Source organism: Platichthys flesus, chromosome 16 (assembly GCF_949316205.1).
Source record: "Platichthys flesus chromosome 16, fPlaFle2.1, whole genome shotgun sequence".
NCBI classification, from domain to species: domain Eukaryota; kingdom Metazoa; phylum Chordata; class Actinopteri; order Pleuronectiformes; family Pleuronectidae; genus Platichthys; species Platichthys flesus.
Genome location: NC_084960.1, coordinates 3,658,523 through 3,671,312, shown reverse-complemented (window position 1 = coordinate 3,671,312; position 12,790 = coordinate 3,658,523). Strand labels below are relative to the sequence as shown.

The 12,790-nt window shown below is 45.6% G+C and overlaps 1 protein-coding gene across 1 annotated transcript; it reads right to left on the bottom strand.

The window, feature by feature from the left end:
• Window positions 1-7,315: 7,315 nt before the first annotated feature.
• Window positions 7,316-12,260, bottom strand: adsl (adenylosuccinate lyase). Its single transcript, XM_062407772.1, has 12 exons — window positions 12,019-12,260; window positions 9,894-10,097; window positions 9,685-9,729; window positions 9,411-9,490; window positions 9,148-9,319; window positions 9,005-9,051; window positions 8,799-8,889; window positions 8,569-8,638; window positions 8,250-8,397; window positions 7,967-8,147; window positions 7,657-7,833; window positions 7,316-7,504 (listed from the first exon to the last, which is right to left on the bottom strand). The coding sequence occupies exons 1-12, from the start codon at window positions 12,160-12,162 to the stop codon at window positions 7,418-7,420; spliced, it is 1,446 nt and encodes a 481-aa protein (XP_062263756.1). The 5' UTR covers window positions 12,163-12,260; the 3' UTR covers window positions 7,316-7,417.
• Window positions 12,261-12,790: the final 530 nt, after the last annotated feature.

The following is a 12,790-nucleotide window of genomic DNA, read 5'->3' as shown; positions in this document are numbered from 1 at the left end:
ACACACAAGGGCAAGACGCGCACACATGCATGAGCTCGTACACTAAATCTCACACATGCACATGTGCACACACGCAGCGGGGAGAGGAAACTGCAACACAATGATAAGGTCTGGGAACACAATGGGCTCAGCAGTGCACAGACAGAAGCCAGGACCAGTTTAGCTCTGAAAGGTCAACAAGCCTCTCCAGGCTTTCATTCAGTTCCCCCAGTTATTATTGTTCAACATTATAATGATTACTCTGATGGCCTTTATTTTGCAAAATGTGGGAGCCATCCGGAAATACCAGTGAAATATGAAAATGCAGGCCAGACCGGGGAGGACAGGGGGGGGGAGAAAGGTTACTTATTTTGGAGGGCGAACTTCTTTGACGTCAAGCTTCCCATGCCCTGGCCCAGCCTCAGATTGGACTGGTTTCTTCAGGGATCGCTGGTGAGCTGCCAGTTCAGCTGACATCTGCTCGTGTCCTCAGGTCGATTCCTATCATCACACTGAACCTGGTGTGGGGCGAGTTACACTGAGATGAATTAAATCATAACTTAAAGCTGCACTGTGAGACTTTGAGTCCAGTGTTCACTCTGCTGCAAAATGTGTGTCTTAAATTGTTTCCACCAAAAAATTATACAAACATTTTATAATTATTGTTGTTTACAGAAGAATATGCAAAACATAACCCAACGCTAAACATCTTTATCGTTTGTGACATGATTTTTCCACAAGAAATCGCTGTTACACCTGAGGATTGTTGGTAATGTGGTTTCTCTCTTTGACATTGACAATAAAAAAACCTTGTAAAAAAAAAAGTGAGTGGGATTTTTGCTTCTGGAGCCACACTGTTGAGCGAAGCACATTTCTGAGATCAGTGGCTCATGATTGATGAAGAATGTCTGACTGTCACTTTGTCGTTTTTTAACTATTGTTCGGCGTCGATAAAGACGTCTCTGTTGCCTCACATTGAACCTGTGATGAGCCTCGATCCTCTGACCGCCGCCGCATCAAGACGTCGATTCAGCCCGTGAGCGGCGCCGACCTCGGGGGGTAAACCCGGGCCAGCGTCTGACTGATCCTCAAAGCAGTGACGGAGCGGAGCGGGTCACATCCCACCGCAGAATGTCACATCCCCTCACATCATCCCTGCATGCGTCTTCTGTCGTGACTCACCCGGCTGCGGCCCTCTCCTCCTCTCAAGTCTTCCAACGGGCAGAAAGGTCACGACATTAGAGATGAGAGGACGCGGCTGGAAAACTCTCCTCGCATTATGCAGGAAGTCAGTGTGGAGAGTGGGATTACAGACGTCAGGAATTTTGTTGAGGCCTCTCTCCGACCGTGATGCTGATTTATCGACTGTGTCCCAGTTGAAAGTGACCTATGAGGTTGAGTTTTCACATCTGAGACTGGCTTTGTTTGACTGGGGCGAGTGGGCACTTGGTCGTTTGGGGCAGAAGCATGTGACCTCGGCCGGCGGCTCAGCTCACTGTCGTGTTAGGAGAATCATTTGTCGTTTTAGTCTTTTGGGGGGGGGGACTCGAGCCAATCCCATCGGACACTGTGGGGGGGAACCACCTCGGACAGGTCGCCAGTTTATCTCAGAGACAAACCACAATTCACACTGACACAGAACGGAGCGGACCCGGGATTCGAACCATCAAAATAACCCAACATGTCACGCAAAGAAATTCTTGTTTCATGCCAACAAACATGAACTCTGGCAAATTCTGTTTTTTTTCTTCCCCTCTGGAAAATCACGACCAAAGCCCAAAAGCAATCCAAACCCTCGGGGGACAAACAGACTTTAAGAAATTGTTGCCAACATCTAAAAACAGCACGATTACAAACAGAGAGACTTGGTCACGGCAGCCATTTTTCTACTGAGACAGAAGTTTTCTCACGTCTCAGAGAAACCTCTGCGGGCCCAGAAATAGTTCCACGTGAATATCTTTCTCTAAGCTGGATGAGAAACTGTAATTGAAGAGGCTTGTTTTCTGTTGCCATGAGAGGGAGACTGTCTGCGCTTTGTGCTAAAGCAGTAATCTTAAAGAGACAGACAATCGGAGCCTCATAAGTGCTAATGACTGTTTGCTGGTTTTAGGCAAACTGTCAGCCCAGAAAAAAAAAAAAAAATCGACTGTTTTTTTACCGTCTTTTGGGAAACAAGCACGTGCCAGAAAAACCACATCAGGGACTCTTCTACATCGTTAAGAAGAAATGAAAATAACCATATAAATATGAAACAGACCATTTTAGTTTCTCTATGTTCTCACATTAACACACATGACGTCTCAGATTGAGCTTCTGTCTATCTTTCATTGAGGTGAATGACGGTTGAATGTGACATCGGGAGGGACTTTATGGACCCCAGGCAAAAAGGGACCTGGGGGGGGGGCGCGTCTACATCAAACCAAACCAAACCCCCCCAACTCCAAAGTGCATAGTGTGCATTCACATAAATAACACTGGTAGTAAAGTTTAAGTGCAAACCTCCACCACCTTCAACGGCACATCATACACATGCATTTAGACAGAGGCCTTGTTGGGGGGGTTTCCAGCCATGGTGTCGTCTCCTGTACAAAGCTGATCACAGGGGGGGGGAATTGCGTTAGTTCATAGCAACACCATAAAAAAAATGTGTGTTGCTATGGACAAATGCAATCGACCCTTCTCTGAGGCCCCCTCTCAGCTCTGGGGGCCCCAGGCACTTCTTGCTCAGCCTACCCTCTTACATCGCCCCCTGCTGGACATGCTCTGGTTCATTCCCTTTGGTGAAGACAGGCAGGTTGAGGTAAAGGTGTGAAGCAGAAACTTGGACTGGTCAGGTTGAATGTCTTCATATGACAGGTGTCACTACAAGATACTGGAGCTGCACAATATTATTTAACACGTTTCTCTGATTTAACAAATGCACAATTCACAAATGTGTTGATTCTGGAAAAAGGAGGAAGAAACTGTTGAATCACTGAGTAGCTCTGGGATATTAACTGAGGAAGATTAAACATAAGCAGGACATCATGTGGTGAAGAATTTAGTATAATGTGGTCTTGGGGTTTGTATGGTTATATGAATTATAATGATTATAATGTCATTAATTGGACATGGGTTATTATTCTGAATCCGTTCAGTAGTTCGACATGCTGCCAATAATCCAGGATTTGTTAGGACTCTTATCACAATGAGGCTTCTGGACTTTAGCTCCAATATCTATCACACAGACTGTGCCACTAATCTTCTTAGTCAATTCTGTGCAAGACATGTTAGTTGTGTGTCTCTGACTGTGAAGCTCTACACAAAGTTTTACATGCTGCCTAGTTCGATGCGTTATATGAAATATAAGATTCCTGGTTCCTGCTCTCAGAGCAAATATTACAAGTGTCAGGACACAATGAAGGAAGGAAACTCGGTCTGTGTGTGAGTGTTCATGTGTATGTGTGTGCATGTGTGTGTGTGCATGTGTGTCCAGTGGCTCTGCATCGGTGCACATGTATGTACGTGGGAGGGGAGCCCTGCTGCATTGTCCACAAGCTTTTTGCCCGCTCGTTAAAATCTAATTTCTTCTCCCACCATCTCCAGACCACCACTACCAGCCCTCCTTCCTCCCCTGGTTCTCTGTCTTGTGTGATCAACAATAGCCTATTCTGTGCCGTCCCGTGCGAGTGGAGACACACCCAAAGCCAAGGCCGCGGTGCGAGGGGAGATTGTTGGGTGGTGGCCAACCGAGAGGGACACTGGCTCAATTCTCGTCTGGGAGCAGAGATCCAGCCCTGACGAGAGGGCAGAGGATCTCTCATCTGTTTGGCTCTAAACTGAAGTGGTCATTAAGTGTGACTCCCCTGCAGTTGACGGGTTTGTGGAAAGATTGTGGAACAGCTCAATACATTTGAAAAAATAACTTTGAATATAGAATGTATGGAGTCAATGTTAACACCTGAACACCACCATGTGTCCAGAGTGAATGAAAACTAGAACAGCTGATGTTATTGCATTTAATTCTATGATCGGCTTTTAACAGGAGAGAGCAATGAACCCATGGTGGGAAAACGCTGAATTAGGCTTCATGCCACTAGCTTTCAGCCAAAAGGTTAGTTTAGGATTGGTGGGTTTGGTAGAAGCCACATCCAACGAAACCTTATGCATAATATCTAAATGCATAAGGTTTCGTTGGATGTAAGGCCGCCCAGGGGTGCCCCTTCAGCCTGGGGCCCCAAAAGTCCCTTTGGAACGCCCCTGCCTATGGTAGTGCAAATGCAATCAAACCAAACCAATCAAAGAAAGTTTGCATTTGAGACCAAATACTGAAATTAGATTCACTTTTATTAAACAAACAGCATCAAATATCCAGTTGAATAAATTGGGCTTTGAGGTATATCGACCCTGACCCTGCTTACATCTGCATGAATGTGAATGAGCTTTATACTGTATCTCTGTGTGTTCAGAGTCGTGGGCACAAAAGATTTCCCCCAAAGTTTCATCTCCATATGATTGATTAGTGGGATCCCCGAAAAAGTCCCCACCTCCTCCACACACACACACACACACCGAGGCTCGGCCACAATACATGCCCTGATCTGAGCTGAGCAAGGGATTAAAGGTCGCGCTATCGACCCGCCATGACAATCTGAGCCTATAAGTGCCGCAGCTGAACCCCCCCACACACTCCAATGCCTCCTCTGATAAAGCCAGACTCTCTTCATTGTCCGATAACACAAATATGACACACCAACACACCATCTGAGGGCCCCGTCTGCACCGGCCAGCCTAATTATATAATTATCCCTTGTCTGATTGTGCCTGTGCAGCTGAGACGAGGGAGGGCCTTTGTGTAGCTGCTGGAATGCTGTGTGCTTGGCATTTTTCAGCAAAAGGGCAGCTTTCTGGAAGGCCCTGCCAAAAGAGGGGAGAGGAGGGTGAGATCACGGCTGCTGGTGCCCACTCCTCTGTCTCTCTATCGCTCTGTCTATCTCTCTGGGACTCTGGGGCCTGTCTCTAAGATCTGCTGCTCAACAATCCCATCTCTCTTCTGCACCTGTCAGTCAAACCCGACGCGACAGCCCGATCATTTCTGAGCCTTGCAGAGAGTTTGCGGTATTGTCTGATCAAGTGGCCTTTCGCAGTGGAATGAACAGGATTTGGTTCTTCGGTGATAAGAGCTGACAGGTCGCGCTGCTGCGGAGAAGCCGAGCGGCTGAGGGCGGCCGCTCCGATGTCTGATAGCGAACCTTGGAGGCGACTGATAGAAAAAACATTGCTATTGTTTCTGCTCAGGAGCTGTTGAGGGGATAAGAGAGACGAGGGCACGAGCAGGTGTTGGGAGAGATTACGGTTCAGGCCTAGAAAGCACGACTGCTGCTACCTCCTTCTTGACTCAAAGTCAAGATCAACAAGGCGAGTGTCACATGAGCCCACGTGTTCTCCTGCTACAATAGAGGATCCAGGACCTTTTTCTGACATTTACATCGAGGGCCTCTCAATCGGTGCACGTTGCTCCTGGTGACTTTATGAGTTTTACTACCTTATCAGAGGCCTTTATACTCACTAATGAAAACAGCAGGGTTAAGGGTGTTTTGGCGCCAAAGCTCGCATTCTGAATTCCTCTGTATGAGCTCCTGTACAATCTGGAAACATATTCTCATTTCAACACTGGCAGACTCACACTTTGACAATGAGATACAGCTCCAACAGCAGTTAAATCATGTGCCAGATTCCTCAGCGTGCCAAAAGAAAAGCTATGTTTTCAACACATGGCAACCCAGGTTCTCCGGTTCTCAGCTCATCATAATGTTGTGAACTTTGTCGAGTCAGAGCAAGCTGAGGTTCATGTCGCCAGTCTGCTGCGGTAAACAAGTTTATCAGAGAGCCGAGACATCATTGTTCAACCACAAGTGTGGGTCGAGGCTCTGCCTGCCGTCGGCAGCAGAAACACTGGTAACTAACAGCACTTGAGAAATTCCCATAGAATTCCGAGCCGCCCGTCTGATCCCTGTGCCCGCTTGTCAAAGCCCCCCTCTGGTGATCACACAGCATGGAGTATGTGAAAGAATGCTGTCAGGAAGGGAGCTGGACACTGGGGGCCCAGTATTCCCATCTCAGGCTTCTTTACATGCCCCCAGTGATTCTTCTAATGACATCAATAAGCAAAGTGAAAAATTTGATCACCAAGTGCGACCGGAGACTCTGCCAACAGAGCCTGAGACAATATGTTTAGATGAGCAGAGAACTTGGATGAGAGACTCAGTCTGAGCTCCGGAGCCAAGACTCGGACCTCGCCCCCCCGATCAGCCATGGCTGTGAGAGCGCCATTGTTTCGTTCATCTTAAATAGCCCTGACAAATTGTTCTGAATGTAGAACCTCTGTCTAAACCAGAAGCATCTTCCAAAAACATGCTGGCATGGCACCAGAGCTGCATTTTCCCATCAGGGAAGTGACCGCCAGCCAGCATTGCCCCCCCCCCCCCGCGCTGTTCAGTGCAGGTAAGATTTTGTAATCACAGAAGAATCTGTATTGTTGCAGAAAGCTGATTTTAAAGTCTCAATACACACATGAAGCTTTGATCAGTGATTTTTGCAAAGTGCTTTAAGTGGTTCTCAGTATGACGTCATGAGGAGCTTTCTTTTGCTAACCTAACATTTCCTTCACACCATCCTCCTTTTCTCTTCCCCTTCCTCTGGTGCATGACCCAGCTGACAGGGGGCGAGCGAGGCTGAAGAACACCAGACTTCAGTGTCTGCGCACCAATCATGAGATCATTATACAATTAGAGACATATATAATACAGAGTTTAAACAAAACTAGTGAGAACGTTTTTTTACTAAAATATCAGAAGAGGGAGAAGTACAAATGCATGAATACTTGACTGGCACTGGAGCATGAAGTTCACTTCCTCTGACTTGAGTTCCAACTGTGCAGATTGAAGTGCAGTTGAATGGTGCCACCATGTGTTCACATCTCATTACTACTGCACGGGTCAAGTCGAGGTTTAGACGCTCAGAAGTGTCTGAAGAACCAAGTTGATTGATTCATTGGTCAACAGATTATTATTTTGCTGCTATTTCAATGGATTAGTTCTTCTAATCATTTGTGGAGAGAAACACAACCTGTAGTTATATACAGTTAATTACTTCTTCAAAGGTGCCTCCATGTTAGTGGATGGGACTGGGAACAAACCAAAAAGTCAAAGTAAAGGTCAAATAGATTATTCTGAAATATCTGTGATATTAGGTAGTTACACATTTTACATTTGGTTTGATTTATTACAATATTATAAATCATCTTTTGTAGGAGATAAATTTAATACCGGGAATGAAAACTACGACAAAAGAGACGTTTATTCAACCATTTCTCTTTATTGAGGTATAAGGCAGCGTTCACAAGGCCACAGTGACCTTTGTTCAAGTTTGTGTGTCTGTGTGTGTGTGTGTGTGTGTTTCAGAGCTCGAGCTCAATCTTGACATCCATCTTTGCTTTGTAAGGCTCCAGCAGGGGGCGTACTTCTTCAGACAGGAACCTGGTCACCTAAAAAAAATTATATTCACATTACAACTTACCTCCTGCGTGCTCTACCCCTCGCTTTAATGTTCCATAAATACTTACTCCACAGTAACCACACGTTTAATGAGAGGGAAGCAGTGTGGACAAAACACGACTGGAGAAAGAAGATGCTGTACCTGCTGCGGAGCGCGGCCAATGAAGGTCTTGGGCTCCAGCAGGGCGTCCAGCTGGCCCAGGACGGGGGCGAAGTAGGGGTCTCGCTGAACTCTGGCCAGAAGGTCGTTATCACCCCCCTCCTGTTTGACCACAGCTGCTGCCTCCTGGGACAGAACACGGATCTTCTCGTGGCAGTCCTGAAGGAGAGAGCATGAAGATGAGCACCTGGGTAAAGAGTTGATCTGATGAACACTCCATGTGGAGCAGGTGAGGTTTCTAAATTATTCTATACAGATATCCCTCGCAGCTTAGACCACCTCCTCCTCCTACCTGTCTGTTTCCACCAGCCTTCACCATGGCCATGATGATGTTCTCTGTGGCCATGAAGGGAAGCTCGTGGCGGATGTGTCTCTCGATGACTTTGGGGTAAACCACCAGTCCCTCTGTGATGTTCTGCAGCGTGGTGAGGATGATGTCTGCTGTGAGGAAGGACTCGGGCAGCGAGATCCTCCTGCAATGAGTTCAGAGTCTCTGCATGAGCCCATATCTGGAAACCTTGAGTAATGTGAAGGTAACTAAGACCGGGGTGAATACAGGTCTCAGGTTTGCTGACCTGTTAGCGCTGTCGTCCAGTGTCCTCTCCAGCCACTGCACCGAGGCCGTCTGCAGCGGGTTGGCCAACAGCGCCATCAGGTGGCGAGCCAAGCTGCAGCAACGCTCCGCTCGCATGGGGTTCCTCTTGTACGCCATGGCACTGGAACCTAGGGTGAGGGAAGACAGTTTTCAATATAGGACAGCAACAACACAATTAAATTTTTTTATGCTACTGCTTATTTTTAAGTTATTAGTTATCGCCATAACACAAATGTAGAGATAGAAACTGTAAAAGGTTGGTGCCAGTGAACACGAGGTTAAGTAAGAAGTGAACAAACCGATCTGATCTTTCTCAAACGGCTCCTCGATCTCCTTCAGGTTGGCGAGCAGCCGGATGTCGGTACAGATCTGCAGCAGACACATGCATCAAACGTGAGCTTCAGCAAGTTTACCTGAAATGTTCGAGTCAGCTTTATAAGTCAGGAGAGAGCTGCGGGTTTATCACAGTGCTGACCCGAACTTCCGTTTCCTCACCACTAGATGGAGACATTTGTTAATGCAGCTTTACCTTGTGAACAGTCGCACCCAAACTGGCCAGGCTGGCCAAACAGTCTGCGTCCACCTTCCGACTGTAAGTCTGGCCCGTCACCAGGTAGGCTCTGGGCAGGATGGGAACAATATCAATACCGTATCTTGCTAATTATGATGAAATATGAAATATGCTAAAATTGTTTGATATGGACGATACTAAAAAGAGCAGGAGGCAGAACTCACTTTTTGAAGCCAGCCATCTCTGTCACCATCCTGTCGAGGTCCTCCACCTGAAAAAGAATGATTGGTTCATTTAGTAGATAAATAGACAACAATAGCTTTATCAATAAATTTCTAATTGAAATGGAATGAATGATGATGTATACTTTGTCGTGGTCCCCCTGAAAGAGCTGCAGGAAGCTGGCCTGGGTCCCGGTGGTCCCCTTCACCCCCCTGAAACGCAGGTCGTCTCGGGCTCTCTGGAGGTTCCTCATGTCCATGGCCAAGTCCTGCAGCCACAGACAGGCTCGCTTCCCGACTGTGGTCAGCTGGGCGGGCCTGCAGAGAGAGAGGACTTCAGAGATGGAGCCCAGCAGCAAACGGACACAGAGAGGAAAGACCAGAGGAGTGAAGCTGCATTCAGACTCACTGGTAGTGTGTGTAGCCCAGCGTGGGGAGGTCAGCGTATTTCTCTGCAAAGTTCATCAGTCTGTCGATGACTCTGGCCAGCTGCGGAAATCAAAAACAGGAGCAGGGCCCTGAATCATTGCATAATACACTCAGTGCCCAGGCAGCACTCGAGCCGAGGGGATTATTTCTACACTGTTGACTTGTTATTAAACAGCTGAGGCACCGAGTCACAATGCCCCTGATTCCACTGATGCCACAGTGGGCCTGCGCTCTGGCAAACAGCTGAGCCTCACCTTAGGCAAGAGGATGTCGAATCCGTCACGCAGCATAATCAGATCCTGAGGAGGAAAAACACAGCGACTTACACAAGATGAAAACTTTTAACAACCCAACTGTAGTGTTGGGTTTTCTCGAGGGGATTTATCACACATCTGGGAGAACGTGGAGACTAAACACTGCAGCACTGAGATCAGGCTATAGCTATAAAATGCATGGTGATTACAGTGTTGTCTCCGACGTAGCAGGACGTGGCTCCGAGGTGGATGATGGGAGCGGCAGTGGGGCAGCAGTGGGCGAACGTGTGCACGTGAGCCATGACGTCGTGCCGGAGCTTGCGCTCTTCTTCGGCCGCCATGACAAAGTCAATGTCGTCCACGTGGCTCTCCATCTCCTGGACCTGGGCGTCGGTGATGGGCAAACCCAAAGTCTGAGGGAGAAGAAGAAGAAGAAGAAGAAGGTCAACAAGGGAAGTTACGATTTAAGCTCAAAGTTATTAGGTTGGTATTTAAAATCAAGACATGGATTTTAGAACATGCAGCCATTTATAATCGAGATCCATTAGGAGTGAGTGACTAATACATGAAACAAAAATGAAACATTACTTTGATTATTTGAAAATAGTCATTTTGGATGATATAAGTACACACGTCAAAAAGAATATATCACATAGGTCGAGTTGTTTTTTGACATTTTAGTCTAGAATTATTAGAATTATATCTGAAACAGTTTTCTCCATGAATCATTGAGAAATATACAGATATTTACATAATGTATTTTTCAATTAAATGCACGTTACTTTAATTAATCGTCTGAAAAGATTCAAAAGAAGATTCAAGATTTTTATTTGTCAAATGCACAACAATAACATTAAGCAGTTGCTGGCAGTGTCTCAGGCTCCCTTCTAACAATGCTCAAGTAATTACACACTATTCAATAAAATAAGATAGAAATTATATAAAATAGAATAAAATAGAATATCAAAATAGGAAATAATGTATATATATCTAAATATATAAATATATATAGGGGTATAGAGGAGGTGAACAGAGGACGAATGAAACAAATCTTTTTAACAGTCTGACAGACATGTGGCATCCTCGTGAGAAGACGACCGGTGTCCTGATTAGATTGGATTAGGACACAGCAGTCATGGGACGGGACCACAGAGCGGGGGTGAGGGAGAAATGGGTCCCAAACCCTGCAAATAAATCTCTCCTGTGCAGGTTGCAACTCAGCTAGAGAGGTCAAAGTCTCTGGTGTCAAAGGTCACGACAGCAGGAAGGATCATTCCGAGGCAGATTATGTAAATGAAGTGTTTGGAGAGGTTAGAGTAAAACGCAGCCTCTCAGGAGGAGGTTTCCTGTTACCCTGACATTTGTGCTCGCTATTTCCACACACCAAGCACACAGGCATAAGATCATGTGAGGGGGTCTGTAAACAGTTAGCTCATCATAGGGGGGGGGGTTAATTGATGTCTGCTGAAATCATCTGTATCTCTGACTTGACTCAGCGTGCTTTGTGTCTGTGAGATAAAACCTCAGTTTGATCAAAATGGTGAAACAGTTTGAAGGCTACATGTCAACAGAGGGTCAACTTCTCTGATCACCCCTAAAACCATCGTTACACACTCTGAGCAGCCGAATGTGATTCAAACCCACAAAACCCTGAACGTGACACAAGGGGAAGAAAAAGAGAATTAGGGATTTGAGGTTTGTCACTGCAGGATTTGGACCAAATCCTGTTGTTATAGTTATATTCTCTATATTTTGTATTGTTTCTTAAACTTTTACATCATGATTGTTGTGTTGTGCTTCATGCATTGCTACTGTAACACAGGAATTTACCCAATTTGTGATCAATTAATAACTCTCTATCTACACATTTATACATATAAATATATAAACATATATACACATATTAATTCAACTGTTTCTCTCAGTGTGTGTGTTTAACTTACATATGTGTGTTTTAGTTGCATGTGTGTTATTTAGTAACATGTCTGTGTTTAAGTTGAATGAGTGCGTTTCAGTTGCGCCATTTTTTTGTGTGTGTGTGTGTGTTAGTTACGTGTGTGTGATCAGTTCAGTGTGTGTTTTCATTTCAGAGTGTGGTTTTAGTTCAGTGTGTGTGATTTTATTTCAGTGTGTGTGTTTAGTTCAGGTTGTGTGTTTGGTTCAGTGTTCCTCTGGGCTGCAGCTGACAAACTAAATTTAGAGCAGGGAACACGAGAGGCTCTTAAAGGTCACACTCTGAACTTCAACTTCAGGTCCTGGTCTCACACAGACAGACACACACTAACACATCCCCACACACACACACACACAGAGTTCCCTATGGAGGCTACACACCTTCTCCGCCTGGGCCAGGTAGATCCACAGCTTCCTCCAGGTGCTGAACTTCTTCCGGTCGCTGAAGTTGAAGGCCATCTCCTTGCTGGCGTACCTGGACACCAGAGGCGAGCGGTACTTCATCATCTCGTCTGCCGCCTCCATGTTCTCTCAGAGCCGGAGGGGAACTCTCGGGTCCTTCCTCACACACACAGACACCCACTCTGGAGCTGAGCGCGCACACTTCCGCCTGCTGACATCACGTGGAGGAAGCGGAGCGTCGTTTTTTTTACGACACCACGTCGGAAGACGGCGTCGTGCGTGGTCCGTGGTGACCGTGTGCGCGTCCACGTGGAGTCGGAATAATCGACCCAATCGAATAAATAGATTATGATGAAATTTCATAATTCAGACTAAGGTTGTTTATAAAATATAAAAAGAAATACAAAACATCTAAATAAATAAAACATGAATATTAATATATTTATGTAAGTTATAAGTCCAATAATGTATTATTCTTTTATTTGTTGTTGTCACTTATACAAAAATGTCAGGGAACAAAAACAATATTGACAATGAAAGAATACATGAAACATGATTCTCCATTTGACTTGCAAAATACACAGGCAGGGTCTATATTTAGCTTGAATCCTATCACTTAAGAGGGATACTTCCTTTACTTAATAACAATAATACTAATAAAAACGACTAATAAAACTACTACTATCAACAATACTAATAAAAGTAATAACATCTATATTCGTAGCACTACTTACAGAGAAAGAAAGTTAGC